The sequence below is a fragment of the Oryx dammah genome, unplaced genomic scaffold, assembly GCF_014754425.2.
Source record: "Oryx dammah isolate SB20612 unplaced genomic scaffold, SCBI_Odam_1.1 HiC_scaffold_8, whole genome shotgun sequence".
In the NCBI taxonomy this organism is placed as follows: Eukaryota; Metazoa; Chordata; class Mammalia; order Artiodactyla; family Bovidae; genus Oryx; species Oryx dammah.
The window spans coordinates 41,628,446-41,642,538 of NW_024070192.1; the positions used below are offsets into that span (position 1 = coordinate 41,628,446).

General features: G+C 58.6%; 1 protein-coding gene across 20 annotated transcripts in view; it reads left to right on the top strand.

Moving 5' to 3' along the window:
- MYO18A (myosin XVIIIA) overlaps positions 1-14,093 on the top strand; it is an 87,715-nt gene that overhangs the window by 29,252 nt on the left and 44,370 nt on the right. For 8 of the 20 annotated variants that reach the window (XM_040243876.1, XM_040243867.1, XM_040243868.1 and 5 more), the window contains exons 2-7: positions 9,967-10,002; positions 12,184-12,274; positions 12,470-12,576; positions 12,700-12,876; positions 13,223-13,436; positions 13,743-13,885. In XM_040243876.1, the coding sequence (XP_040099810.1) occupies positions 9,967-10,002; positions 12,184-12,274; positions 12,470-12,576; positions 12,700-12,876; positions 13,223-13,436; positions 13,743-13,885 (768 nt within the window). Of the gene's footprint in view, positions 1-1,061; positions 1,188-3,459; positions 3,520-5,957; positions 6,600-8,714; positions 8,793-9,966; positions 10,003-12,183; positions 12,275-12,469; positions 12,577-12,699; positions 12,877-13,222; positions 13,437-13,742; positions 13,886-14,093 lie in introns of all 20 variants that reach the window. The other 12 variants (XM_040243875.1, XM_040243877.1, XM_040243878.1 and 9 more) reach the window with 5 other exon arrangements.

Genomic DNA, 14,093 nt, shown 5'->3' on the forward strand with positions numbered 1-14,093 from the left:
TCCCATGGACAGAGGAGCCTGGTGGGCTACAGCCCATGGGGTCGCATAGGAATTGGACACAGCTTAGCCACTAAACAGCAACAAATAGGATAGAAACATCAACAAAGCAAATTAAAAATAATTCACTGAAAACAAAATATTCTCTCTCTCTCTCTTTTTTTTTTTTCTATGAATTCATGATAAGTAAGAATAGGAGTGATGGGCTTCCCTGGTGGCTCAGTGGTAAAGAATCTGCCTGCAGTGTAGGAGATGCAGCTTCAACCCTGGGTTGGGAAGATCCCCCAGAGAAGGAAGTAGAAACCCACTCCAGTATTCTTGCCTGTGAAGTCCCATGGACAGAGGAGCCTGGCGGCCTACAGTCCATGGGGTTGAAAAGAGTCAAACATGACTTAGTGACTCAACAACAACAAGAATAAGAATGAACCAGTTTAAACTCCGCTGACTTGAACAGATTCTTGAGATGACACCTCTCCCTGGGCTGAGGCAGATTCCACCTGTTGAGTTTCGAGAAGACCCGCTCTGGTTTCTAACCCCCGGAAGGGGCAGCTGTGTTGTTCCCCAGGCCTCCTACCCTTGGAAGGTGCTGGTGAGTTGGAGATAAAAGGCAAAGCCACAGGAGTCCTAGTCCTTCCTTAATCTCCTCCTGGTTCCCAGACCTGCAGGTTCACTGAATTAAGAGCTTGCATGAAAATCCCTAGACTGAGGAGCCTGGTGGGTTATAATCCATGAGTTACAATTGCAAAGAGCTGGACACAACTGAGCGTGCATGCACGTGCCTGTCCACACCCCAACTCCTAGGGCACCAGACCTAGAAAAGACTTTAGCCGCTGTCTGGACCAGCCCATCCCCTGATTCCACGGAGAGGCCAGAGAGGTGAAGCGGCTTATTCAAGGACACACAGCTGCTCAGGGCAGGAAGGTCGAGGTCCTGTACCTCACTTTGTCCTCTCTTTCCTCTAATCTTTTACTCCTTACTCCTTCTCTGACATTTGGAGCTTCGTAACCCTTCCCCCTCCACTCCATTCTTCTTTTCCCTGTGGCCCACAGCCTTTGTCCTGGCAGGTCCTGGTCTTTAGGAAGACTCCGAGCCCCTGAGAGAGCCTGCCCTCGTTTCTTCTCTGACCCAGGGTGTGGGCTGCTTTCGGCACCATGGCCTTTTCATCAAGGTTTGCCTTCTGGGAGCAAAAGGAAAGTTACACTTCAAAATCTTTGTGCTTTTTCCCTCTGTGCTTGGCATGGTGTGTGCAGGCAGGAGACTGGCTGGTGGGAGAGGGAGCTTTGGGACCTGGCGATGGACCGGGGCATGTGTATTGGGGGGTTGGGTAGAAGGACCGGGGGCACTGTGAACTCCCTCTTCTTGCCTGGATGGGCTCTTCTGCTGGGTCATGCTCCTCCCCTGAGCTCCGCCTCTGGTAAGCCGAGCTGCCTTTTGTCCCATGGGTGCCCCTCATGCCCTCTGCACCCTGCCGCTGCTCTGACTCACCCCTGGGCACTTGAGCTGCTGTGAAGGGACTGCTGGGAATGGCTTTGGCTCTGAGGCCTCAGAACTGGGTCTCCCCAAGTCTGGGGTCTGTGATGGGGAGGGCGAGAAGGAGCCAGGAGTGGGGAGCCGGGCCAGTTGACTGCCCGGGGCCACAGGGTGATTCTGCCTGCGCGTGCCTTTGTGCTGTGCACAGTCCCCAGCTGGGCAATGACCTCCAGCAGACAGAACCCTCTGGTGGGGGAGGGGCGGTGAGTCAGCCTCAGGCTAAATCCAGACCTGAGCTCAGAGCTGGGTCTGGTGTCACAGCCATCTCAGGGGGCTGCCATGCCTCACCACTTGGGAAAGACCCTTGGGGCCCCAAGCTTGAGCCACCCAGGAGGAGGACAGACTTGGAGCTGGTGAAGGACACTGAGTGGACTTGGAGTCTGGGCCATCGCTGGGCCCAAGCTAACAGCACTGCGTGCCGTAATGAGTGTGTCTGGGTGGTGTGTGAACACTCGCTGACCCTCTAACCTGTGTGCCCGGGAACTAATGCACGGTGTGATGGGGGATGGGCGGCGTGGGCCTTTGCGGGGGCGTCAGATGCAGACCTAGACTCTCCTTCCTTTCCTCTCCACCAGCCCCTGTCTGCCTGTTCTCTGCTCCAGTCCCAAATTTCTAAAGTTGTGGAGTCCCCACTGATGAATAATGGCCTTTTCCCCTCTGTCCGTGGCAGTGTGAACTCACTTTGAAGCTTGAGTCCACTGAAAATAGCTCTATGGGCTATTAGCTTTAAAACTGCAGCAGCCATCACACTGGTCAATGCCCCCAGGGATTGCTAATTAGAGCTCAAAACCAGCCATGGACCCTGGCTACACAAGGAGAGTCCCCGTGGGTGGATAATTAAAATGATTCTGGATGCATTTCTAAGGATCTTTTCCTTTAGGAATCAAGGACTGCTTACCATGCTCCTGTCCCTGGTGACAGACCTGTCTTTTTCCTCTAGTCCTAAGTGACTGGGGGAAAAAGAGAAATGAAAGCCACTGGGACTGCCTGAGCTTTTGAAGGGAGGGATGCTAGTGAGGGGGAGAGGAGAAGCCTCACCCAGACTGGAGGCCTGGCCCTCTGGGTCTGTTCTGAGCCAGGCTCTGAGCTGAAAGAACGATCAGAGCAGCCATAGTGCCTGTTCTTTTCCCAGATACGTTACGGTCACTGCCGTCTGCCCCTGACTGCTCCTCCTCTCTAACTCAGGCCAGCCAGCTTCCAGGCCAGGCACGGACCCCAGAGCCCAGGCATCTTTCCTCCTTTCCCCTCCTCCACCCCTCCCAACCTTGGCGTTGCCTCCCTCAACTGCATGGTTGGCAGAGTTCTGTGGGTCTGATGTTGGGAAGATATCTGGTCTCCTAAATTCCTGCCTCTGCCCAACTTCCTGTCTCCAGCCAGAGCTCGGCTGGGAAGGCATGCAGACTCTGTGCTGGGGAAATCGTACCGACCTGGAGGCCAGCCTGATTGGGCCGCCTATTCACTCCACACTGAGCTCTGCAGGCCCCATACACAGGGGTCCTTCCCCAGCCTCAGTCCCAGGGTCAGGGGGCTCTTGTTCAGACCATCTCCTGTTTGAGCTGGGAATGGCTCTTGTAGTTCAGCCTGAGTTGAACTCGCTGGATGCTTCCTATAAGCAAGGCCATGATGTCACTCTCATGGGTGGACCTCTGTAGGCAGCCCACGTGGGCCACATGGCTGGTCACTGAGGGCAAAGGATCCGTGGCTCTAACCCCCCACAGAGATGCTTCATCCTTGAAGTTGTCCCTGGACAATCTTGACCCCAGGGTAGGATAACTGTTGCCCAGGTCCAGAGCCCCAGGACTCCTAAGCACTCAGGAGCTCTGCCTCTTGGAGGGAGCGACAGCTTGGATGTTTACTTCCTGTGCTTTCACTGCTGGGTCTCCCCACTCTGACCTCTGACCTGCTTGTGACTTCTTCTGTCTGCTCCCTCAGGTTAAAGAGGAGGACAAAGCTCTCCCGAAGCCTGGCCCTCCTGCCAAAGAGGAAGGGGCTGTAAGTGGTTCTCCCAGACCCGTGTGTGTGTGTGTGTGGTGTGTGTGTGTGTGGTGTGTGTGGTGTGTGTGTCTGTGTGTCCAGGCAGGCTGTGTCTGGGAGGCAGTTCCATGGAGCCAGCAGGCCTGCTAGCATGCCCCTTCTCGTGTTGGGTGGCTAGAGGGAAGGCCACTAAAGTGATGGGAAGAACAGCAAATGTGATGCCAACCTGGGGTGTGTGAAGGAGATGGCAGTGCCAGGCATTTTGGGGACCTCTCCCTAACTCCCCTCTCCTTCATTCCTTCCTATTGTCCTGGTTTCCCGAACTCTCTGGGGCTGGAGAGGCATGGGTGGGATCTCTCTTAGGTGGGCAAGCGTCACATGAGAGCTCAGCTGTTGGGACTCCACGTCCTGCTCTGATGGCACAAGATAAGGTGGGGAGGGACTTCACTGCAGCTGCTGCCGTCTCTTCCCAAGACCCCGTCAGCTGGTCGGTGCAGGCAACCTGGAGGCAGGCGCCAGCCACCCGGTGCCATAACCCCCACCAGTCATTCTGCCTCTGGACAGAGGCAGAATAAAGGGACAGTGACCCTAAATAAAGCTGGACACTTTTAAGGCAAGAGGGGAGAGTTGTACAGCAGCTGGGTCCAGAGATGTGCGGTTAGGCGAAGGCTGCTGTTGGCCCAGCGGGCAGGAGGGCCGGGGGCTCTGGGACTGCTGGGTCACGGAACAGATCCAAACTTCGTTACCCCAGAAGGTGCCTGCCCTCCCCCCGCCCCCCTTCCTTGGGTGGAGATTTGATTAGCCAGGTGTTAACGGCTTCTACCTGATCTGTAAGCAGTCCTTTGAGGCCAGGGTGATTTCAAAGGGGTATATTTGAGATCTGTGAGGGAGGGGCCTTAGAGCATGCCAGCTCTGGAGGGAGAATTAGATGTAAAGAGCTTAAAAGACTGCCTGGCACATAATAAGCTCCGTATGATGTTAGCAGTTACTAGCATCATCACTGATCATCAGCTTCAGTTAGAGGGTGTGGGAGGAAAGCCAGAAGGGAGTGGAGCGTGGGACGTGGGACCCAGCAGTGGGGGTCACGTCAGCTCTGTGGGGCCCTATATGCCACTGAACACTCAACCCAAGAGCTTGAGGAGGAGGCCCCTTTAAGGCCTCCCTTCCCCTTCCCCACCCCCGCAGCAGGGCACCCCTGTCGCTGAGGCTTGGGCTGAGGTCACTTGGCTCAGCTCTGCTCAGGACATGGGTCTCAGTCCACACACGGCAGCCAGAGGTCTGTCCACTTCTCTGAGCACCTTCCTGTATATCAGCAGAGTGTCTGCCAGCCCCTCTGAGAGCCTGGTACCCAGGAACAGCCTAGAACCAAGGTCACTGTTTGGGAGAACAAGGACTCAAACACATCTCATGAATGGCATGGGCTTACCTGACCAGCAAGGGGCCCCAGATTGACCTGGCTACCCCAGGCAGGGTGGCCATCTTTGCAGGAGGCTGCCCTGCCATACTAGCCAGCCTGGTCTGCCCTGCCCAGTGGCAACCCCTGGGGACCACAAACTGTCCCCACCAGGCAGAATGTCACAGCGTCTCCGGGGGGACTCCAGGGTGCCCAGAAGTGGGCTGAGCCAGGGCCCCAGCCCTGAGCAGAGCGGAGCTGTGGTTGCTTGAGTGCTTAACCCTTTGAGTGCTGCAGCTGCCCCTCTTCCTCCTGTTATTCCGCACTCAGACTCTGGGAGTCAGGAGATCTCCAGCCCTTGAGAGGTTTGCACAAGGAAAATGGCGGGGAGAGTGGCAGAAAGCAGGCTGAGGTGGAAGCTTCCTGGGCCAGCACTGGTTTTCCGCAGCCCTGGAGAGCTCGGGTGAGGAGTGGATGGTGGCCACAGACCAGAGGAATCAGGAGGGAAAAGGCTTGGCATGTCTGAGGGCTGAGAATTCCTCCCCGGCTGTGGTTTTCAGTGGGATGGGCAGGCTCTGGCGCTGACTGCTGAGAAAGCCGGGTCATAGGAGGACCATAGAGGCAGGAAGGCCCAGAGTTAGGCACAGGATTTAATGGTAGGAATGGGTGTTTGGCCTCACTGTGCTGTGTTTGGTCTGTGAGGGAGTGGGCTTCCCTGGATCCGTGCTTGATTGCTGTCCTGATGTAAGCCCGTATTGCTGGGGTGCCTCCTGGGCCTTTGGATATCCTGTGCCAGCTTCTCAAAGCTCAGCCTGGAGAAGGACAGCAGGTGGCCTGCCTGTGCTCTGTGGGAGAGAGAAGCCAAACTCTTCGATGCAATTGTTCTATCTGGAGGATAGAACGGGGGCTTCCTGGGGCGGCCTCTTGCAGCTTGTGTTGTCTGTTGAATGAATGGAAGGTCTCCGTGACCAGGCGTGAGGGCACGCCTCTTACTTCCTCTGGGTAGGGTGGGCAGGGACACAGGGCTTGCTGCTAATGTCTCCCTGTATTTGTGTGACTGTAGCCAGAGGGCAGCTCAAAGGGCAGCAGTGGCCCATCTAAGAGTCCTCAGCCTTCCACCAGCCCTGTGCCCTCCGAGCCTCCCCAGAGAGCCAAGAGCCCCACATCCACCCCAGCCATGAACGGCCCGGCGGCTACCTCAGCGGATGGCCCCAGCGAGGAGGCCCAGGGCCTGTCCCGGAAGAGGGTGGCGAACGCAGTGAGGAAGGTGGTGAGCAGGGTGCTGCCTGGTGAGGAGCCTGGGAGCGCCAAGGAGCCTCCGGGCAGAGGGGTCCGATCCCCTGAGCACCCGGCTCGAGGGAAGAAAGGAGAAAAGGCAGCCCCTGGCCCCAAGCCGCCACCCCCACCTGCCCCGCCTCCTCCGCCTAAGCCCGACGCGAAGAAGGAGGCGCCCAAGGACGAGCTCTCTGTGGGCCTGCGGAGCCTGATGTCCCGGGGCCGGGGTAAGGACCACAAGCCGCGGGGCAGGCAGTCTCCTGGGAAGGCGGAGAAGCCCTCCTCCAGCCAGGAGCCAGGCTCCTCAGGGAAACCAGGCTCCCCGGCCCCGCCGGAAGAGCTGGCGGACCCAGGCTCCGCTGGCCCGAACCTCACGAACCTCACTGGATTGCAGCCGAACAAGTCAGCAGTCCCTGATGCGCAGCAGGAGGTACCCGAGTGTGTCACTAACCGCCCGGTCCCCTCACTGTCCTCGATGGAGGGCTGGCAGTCAGCTTCCTCAGGCTCTTTTGCACAAGCCCCGCATGACTGCAAAGAAGCTGGGCCCAGGGCCACGTGCCGATGGCAGGGCTGCATGGCTTTCCTTTACTGAACGCCAGAACCCAAGGGCCCTGTTGACTGCATGGAGCTGCTCTTTTCTCACTCTTGCGTAGGAGGCGGGGCCTGGCCCTGAGCCCCACACCGTGTCAGCAGGAGGCGCCACATCCCAAGCCGCCCGCCTGTCAGAGTCTTGGCAGATACTGCCAGGGTAGAAAGAATTTCTGAGGTCAGGTGGCCTGTGCTCACACCTTGCCGCCAGCCCCTCACTCCTGCGAGCCCTCAACATCTCGGAGCCTTTCGCTGTCGCATGGGGTTCATATTGATCTACTGTCTCTCCTCTGAAGCCCTTGGGGCCACAAGTATTTTGGAAATGAGTGATTTTTGTATTTGGAAGTATCTAACGATGTACATAATGAGCAGCAACCCGTGACCAAGCACATTCTTTCCACAAGAAAACGATGACCCAGCTCAGTGGTAAAGAACCTACCTGCCAGGGCAAGAGTCGCAGGTTCGATCCCTTAGTCGGGAAGAGCCCCTGGAGAAGGAAATGGCAACCCACTCCAATATTCTGGCCTGGGAAATCCCATGGACAGAGGAGCCTGGCGGGCCACAGTCCACAGGGGTCGCAGAGAGTCGGCCACGACTGAGCACGCAGTGGTGCTGATAACAGTGCTGTTGATGCCATCCCTGCCATCACGGTTTCCTCAGGCCTGAGCAGCTGTCCCCTGCTGTCCCCTCTGGCAGCAGAACTCTTGAGGAACGCTAGGCCTGAGTGGCAAAGGAGCACAGTGGGCCCCCCTTTGGATCTAGGGTTCCCATCTGTCCACAGAGTGTCCTCTGGGTGGGACAGGAAGCTGAGAAGCACAGTGGAGGGCTGAGGACGATCCATCCAGCCTCTTTCCCTGGAAGGTGATGCCTGCTTGGCTGGTCCTTGGGTTGGGGGGCATTTCTCTTCAAGCTTTGCCATTTTGTGAACCCTTCTGGGGCCTCATGGGGTTGCATAGGGGAGTGGGGTACATGCCAAGTTTCACTACTGCTTCTCTGTGCTTCTTCTGGCTGGCAGGGGACAGTCAGGGACGTGGGGGCAGGGTACTTCCTAAAGGCCTGTCCTGTCCCCCAGGCCATAGAAGCCTACCTCTCTGACTGCTACCCGCTAGGATTCCTAAGGTCCCAGACCCGCCTTGCTCCCCATTCCATTCTTCCTGGGCTTTGAAGAACTGAGAGGGGAGCAGCCGCAGCACCCCCATCCCTCCTGGCCCACTGTGCCTCAGGGAAGTGACGACCTGGCACACAGGAGTTGGCAGGGGCATTTTGGCTGGATGGGCTGGTCGTGAGTTGAACCGCTAGCCCCTAAGGAGAACCTCCAAGGAGCCAGAGAGGGTCATATGCCTGGTCCTGGGCCGGCTGCCTTCCCTCTGGCTCTCTGGCCCCCTGCCTCTCTCTGGGGTGGAGTTGGGGCTGAGATGGGCCCTGACCTAGAGTTCAGCCATGTGTTTCCTGGGCCTGGGGCGGGGGCCAGAGGATGCAGTGGGAGAACGGGCCATCTAGGAGCTGAAAGGGTTAAGGTTGTGGAGAGAATTAACCCTGGAGCTCTCAGGCACCTTTTTTTATTCTCATGCGTGCGTGCTAAGTTGCTTTAGTCATGCCCAACTCTTTGTGACCCCATGGACTGTAGCCCACCAGGCTCCCCTGTCCATGGGATTCTCCAGGCAAGAATACTGGAGTGGGTTGCCACACCCTCCTCCAGGGGACCTTCCCAACCCAGGCATTAAACCTCTGTCTCCTATAACTCCTGCATTGCAGGCAGATTCTTCACCTCTGAGACAGCAGGGAAGCCCTTGTATTCTCATTTGATAGCTTAAAAGCTTAAAGTGGTGCCTTGCTTGCCTCACTGACCTTATTCCACTTACCCATGGGGGTCCCAGTGGCTTCCTGAGCTAGAAGCTTGGTGTGCTGTGCCCCTAACCTTCCCCGGGGCCAGGACTAATGGTGGTTTGACCTTTAGGCTGGAGCTGCTCCCGAGGTCTGGCTGAGCCCCGCAGAGGAGGCCCACCGGCGGCTCGAGAGGATCTTCACAGCTCCAGTAATGCCGCCTCTCACCTGTGGTTCCCAGTCCCTGTTCTCTTTGCGGGGGCTGCCAGCCAGACTGTGTGTGTCCAACCATGGAAGGGGGGCCCCCTGGTGGCCTGGAGGCCCGCACGTGGGCTTCCCATGTGAAGAAATGAGAGAAGGGCAGGGCGGGGGGGTCTGAGCACAGTGAGGCCTGTTCCTCCAGGGAACCCATGGGAGGGGCCCCTCTTGGCTGGAGATCCGCCCCACTCCTCTTGCCCCGGAGAGCCTGTCTCGGTGCCAGGACCTAGTGGGTGTGAGGCAGGGAGCAGTCATTCTCCCTTTTTGATCAAGCCCTGATTCTCCAGACCCAAGTGGGGCTCTGAACTCCTTGCCCATTTCTCACAGGCAAGGTCCAAAGCCGGGCGGCCTCCCCTTCATTTCTAGAAAGGCCCTGGAGTGACCAGACTGAGATGGGGAGGTGGAGGCTGGCCGCAGGCTCTGGACACAGTCCGTGGTCCTTGGGCAGCTGGCAGGTGCACCTGGATAGGTGCAGCCTCTGCGTGCCGTGGGGCGGGAATGCGGCGGGGGTGCCATGGGGCAGGAGTGCGGCGGGGGTGCCGTGGGACTTTGAAGAAGGGATCCTAGACATGGAGCTGCTGGTGGTCCTGTTTGATGAGCTACGCAGAGGTGACAGCTCTGAAAGACCGCCCTTGGCGTGGGGAGTGGCCCCCTCGGGTGGGTGTTTGGAGGCCAGGGACAGCCCACGCCGGGGTCTGGTGACTACAGCGGAGCTAGGCTGGGCAGTTCCCGGGGGCCTCGGGCCCTGCGGTGGTGAGGTGGCCTGGCCTAACAACACAGAAGAGGAAGCTGTTGCAGTGTAGACTAGATGGCCAGCCCAGGAGAGACTGTGGCCAGAGGCAGGGAGGCTGCCACCTGCCACAGGGAACCACTTCTCAGAGCATCTGCACTAAGGAGTCTGATGGTGACAAGTGTTTCTTAGCCACCCGGGGTCTCTCCTTACCTGGTCTGGCCTCTCCTTACCTGGGTGCAATGCGCCTGCCCCAGCCAGCCCCCTCACCTCCTGGGGATGCGTCCCTCTTCCCCCCTACTTGGCCCGGGGTGCTTGCTGAAGGGGACACGCGGACAGCCTGCTTGTCTTCACCCCTCTTCTCTCTCTCTCTTTCTCCTTTGCCTGCCGCTGGTAGCTGGACCCTGAGGCCGCCTCTCCTGCCCACAGCCAGGTAGGGCACTCCTGCCCCCCTCAGGAGCCCTCCGGTGACCACCCGCCACCCCCGGCCTGTACCTGGGCTGGCGTCTGTGCTCGGGCCTCGTGCTGGAGTGTAAGGCCTCTTTCCCCTTCTGGCTCCCAGCTGGTATCTGGTGGGACCCCCCGGGGGAGGCGATGCCGGGAGCTGGACATGGGGCCGCCGCTCTGTGTCCAGCCCCAGAGGAGCGTCTAGGCCTCTGTGGCGCGAGGTTCTCAGCCACTGAAGCCCGAGGGCCTGGCCAGAGTGTCGGTTCCTAGCTGTTTCAGTCCCCGCGGCCTCTGGGTGTGTGTCTTCGCCCAGTCGTGTCCGACTCTGTGTGACCCTGTGGATTGTAGCCCTCCAGGCTCCTCTGTCCATGGGATTCTCCAGGCAAGAATACTGGAGTGGGTTGCCATGCCTTCCTCCGGGGCATCTTCCCGACCCAGGGATCAAACCCGAGTCTCCTGTGGCTCCAGCTCTGGGTGGAGAAAGCTGAAAAAACTGAATCTCTACCTGGCATCCCCCCCCCACCTCCGCCCCCCCTGGCCCCCGCCTCCACCCCCACCGCCCGCCTCTGGAGCCTGAAAAAGTGCTTACTCTGTCTCCCCCTGCTGGCCAGTGTGGGAACCTCTCTTCGGATTAGCTTTAAAGGAGTTAGTTGAGTTAGTTAGAGCCCCTTATCCTTTGATGTCATCAGTCACCAAACATCTGACCCCTACAATGTGCCCATTCAAGACAAAGGTTTCCCCTATCTCATGATTTCTCTTTAAGTAATTTTGTTTTATAAAGCCAGTTTTTTTTCAAATATAAATATCTAGCCTTTTTTAAAGATGTCTTATTAAAACAGTGGCAGCCCCATGAAGGTGATCCTCCTGTTTGAGGGGTAATTTCACCCGTCCATGATGTGCAGAGTCTAGAGACCGCTGTGTTAGCCATCCTTCTGACTCTAGAGCCCGGGAGGGCTGAAGCGAGGGAGAGGGAGTGGTCTGAAGCTGGAATCCACCCTGGGAGTAGGACACAGATCTTTTCCTTTCAGCTCCAAGAAATGTAATAGAGAACATACTTATTGTTATTATTTGTTCTTGTCCTTTCTGATCCCTCACCTAGAGGATCAGTGTTACAGAGCAGTGTCTATACATTGGCCCCAGGCCTTGTGAGGATGGGGGACTCTAAGAGACTAATAATACCTCTGAGCTGGGGACCCCCAGAGAGCTGGGAGTTAGGGCTAGTTTGAGGACTGCTCATGCCCTGGGGGGGTGACCATCTCCCCACGAGGCCACTGGATGAATCCTGCTGCCCTTTCACCCACAAGACAAAAGGACCCTGATGGGCTGTGTGGGCTGAGCCCCTCTCCCATTTGCCCAGCTCCCCCAGGCACCATTTCTGCCCAGCTCAGGTCATCTTAGGGGGTGCCAGGTTTGGCAGCCCCACACCATGACAGTGCCCGTGAATGCTTCTTTCTGACTGGTGACCACTTGGGCCTCCAGGGGCTCCCCGCCCCTTTATATCCATGTCCATGCCCATTCGTGTGGAATGCATGTTTTTTCCTGCATTTGACAGAGCAGTGCTGCCCCGCCCGCGCCTCATGTCCCCGGCCACGCCGCTTCATGCCCTTGTATGGCCTCAGCATGTCCATATGGGTCTGGGCTCCTTCCAGGGAGGTGTGGAGGGGGCACAGTAGGCTGGCATGTGCATCTGAACACAGCCCCTGGCAGGAGAGCATCCTCTAGAGGGAAGGCCAGGGACGAGGCTAGGACTCCAGACCTTCCCATCAGTTTGCACTGAGTCCCTGGGGGGACATTCTCAGATTTGAGGACATGCCTTTTCCCCACTTGGTGAAGAAGGGACTGTCAGGTGGATGATGGAGAACCTGGGCCTGTGAGGTCACAGCAGCTGCAGCCCAGGGTGAGGGCTGGGGCTGCAGAATACGGATGGTCCAGGCTTCGCGGGGAGGGGACAGGAGGGTGGCTGGTGATTTGCTCTCCTGGGATCTGCTGTCTCCTGGGCACACCCACCATGTGTCCCTGTCTTTCTTCTCTGACATCTCTGATGTCTCTCGTCCCCCTCGCCCAGTGGCTCATCTGGAAGCCCCTCCTGTCAGGCATCTCCCCTCCCGCTGTCCCTGCATGCTTTCCAGAACAGGCTCCGACTCTCTGTCCTTCCCCTTCCCTCCGGCAGGTGAAGACAGAAGAGCAGATCACAGCCGAGGAAGCCTGGTATGAGACAGAGAAGGTGTGGCTTGTCCATAAGGATGGCTTCTCGCTGGGTGAGTCTGGGGAGGCCCAGGGGGCAGGTGCCTGGGCCCCTCTGGTTTCAGGACTAGGCGGCTGGTGGGCCTCTGGGTCTGGCCAGGGCTGGATGGTGCATGGGGAGAAGGCGGGGCCGTGAAGGCCCCAGAGAGGACTGCCATGGCTTCCCAGGCCCATGTTTGTCTGTCTGTCTGTCTGTCCCTGCTCTGCAGCCACTCAGCTCAAATCCAAGGAGCTCAGCCTGCCCGAGGGGAAGGTGCGCGTGAAGCTCGACCATGATGGGGCCGTCCTGGACGTGGATGAGGATGACGTGGAGAAGGTTTGCGGGAGGCTGGTGGAGGGCACCAGAGGGGGGCCCTGCCGGGCTGGGCAGGCTGTCTGCTGGCGTGGCCAACCAGATCTGCTTCTTCTTCGGTGCCCACCTGTCTGTCCCATCCCGCAGGCCAATGCTCCCTCCTGCGACCGTCTGGAGGATCTGGCCTCGTTGGTGTACCTCAACGAGTCTAGCGTCCTGCACACGCTGCGCCAGCGCTACGGTGCCAGCCTGCTGCACACGTACGCCGGCCCCAGCCTGCTGGTCCTCAGTCCCCGAGGGGCCCCGGCCGTGTACTCGGAGAAGGTGCGGCCCCACAGACCCACTACCCTCTACCTCCCCACCTCGCCCACCTTCCCCGGCTCTGCCCCTTCCACTTGGCATCCCACAGGGCTCTTGTCCACACTCACAGTGACCTTGGGGACAGGAGTCATTTCAAGGGATGGGGACAGAAGCCCCCCCCCCTCCACACCTCGCACAGAGGCCAGGACTTGACTAGTATCTGCACTTCCATGTATGACCTTAGCCTCCGAACTTTCTGGCTCCTCTGGAGTGAAAAGCCCAGAAAGGTGTGGGTCTCGGGGGTAAGGGCTGTCCACATGGGGCCAGCTAAGAGCGCCCACCCCTTCTTTCCATCCCTCTCACACCCAAGGTGATGCACATGTTCAAGGGGTGTCGGCGGGAAGACATGGCCCCGCACATCTACACAGTAGCCCAGACCGCCTACAGGGCGATGCTTATGAGCCGTCAGGACCAGTCCATCATCCTCCTGGGCAGCAGTGGCAGTGGCAAGACCACCAGCTGCCAGCATCTGGTGCAATATTTGGCCACCATCGCAGGCACCAGCGGGAACAAGGTGTTCTCTGGTGAGGCAGAGGCAACCAGGGAAATAGAATGGACTGGCGGGGGTGGGGTAGGACCGGAGAGGGGGTGGAGCTGGATAGGGGGCGGGGCTGGATAGGGGGTGGGGCTGGAGGCCCTGCCAAGACACCAGCTCTTTTCCTCCCGGGCCTCTCTGTGTCCTCAAAACCCCTCTGTCCCCAGCAGTTCTGGTGTGAGTAACTGAGCCTTTGGGTACTAGGGGAGCAGCTACGGGCTGGGCCTCTGGAGCCTGTGGCTGGGGGCGAGCAGCGCCTGGCCCTCCTGACAGCCCCGGGGCCTGTTTTCTGCAGTGGACAAGTGGCAGGCTCTGTCCACCCTCCTGGAGGCCTTTGGGAATAGCCCCACCGTCATGAACGGCAACGCCACCCGCTTCTCCCAGATCCTCTCCCTGGACTTTGACCAGGCTGGCCAGGTGGCCTCCGCCTCTGTTCAGGTGAGGGGCATGCAGGGTGGTAAGAGACTGGCTGCCTGGTTTCCATGCCTAGAAAGCAGAGTCTCTCCTGTGCCTCATTTTCCTGAGATTCTGCCCCAATGAAATGGACCCCAGCCCCAGCAGGGCTGTCCTGCTTTGCCCAGAGCCTCCACATTCTGCCCACCCGCTGTGCCTCCTGCCCTGGGCGGGGCATGGCTTGGCTTGGCTT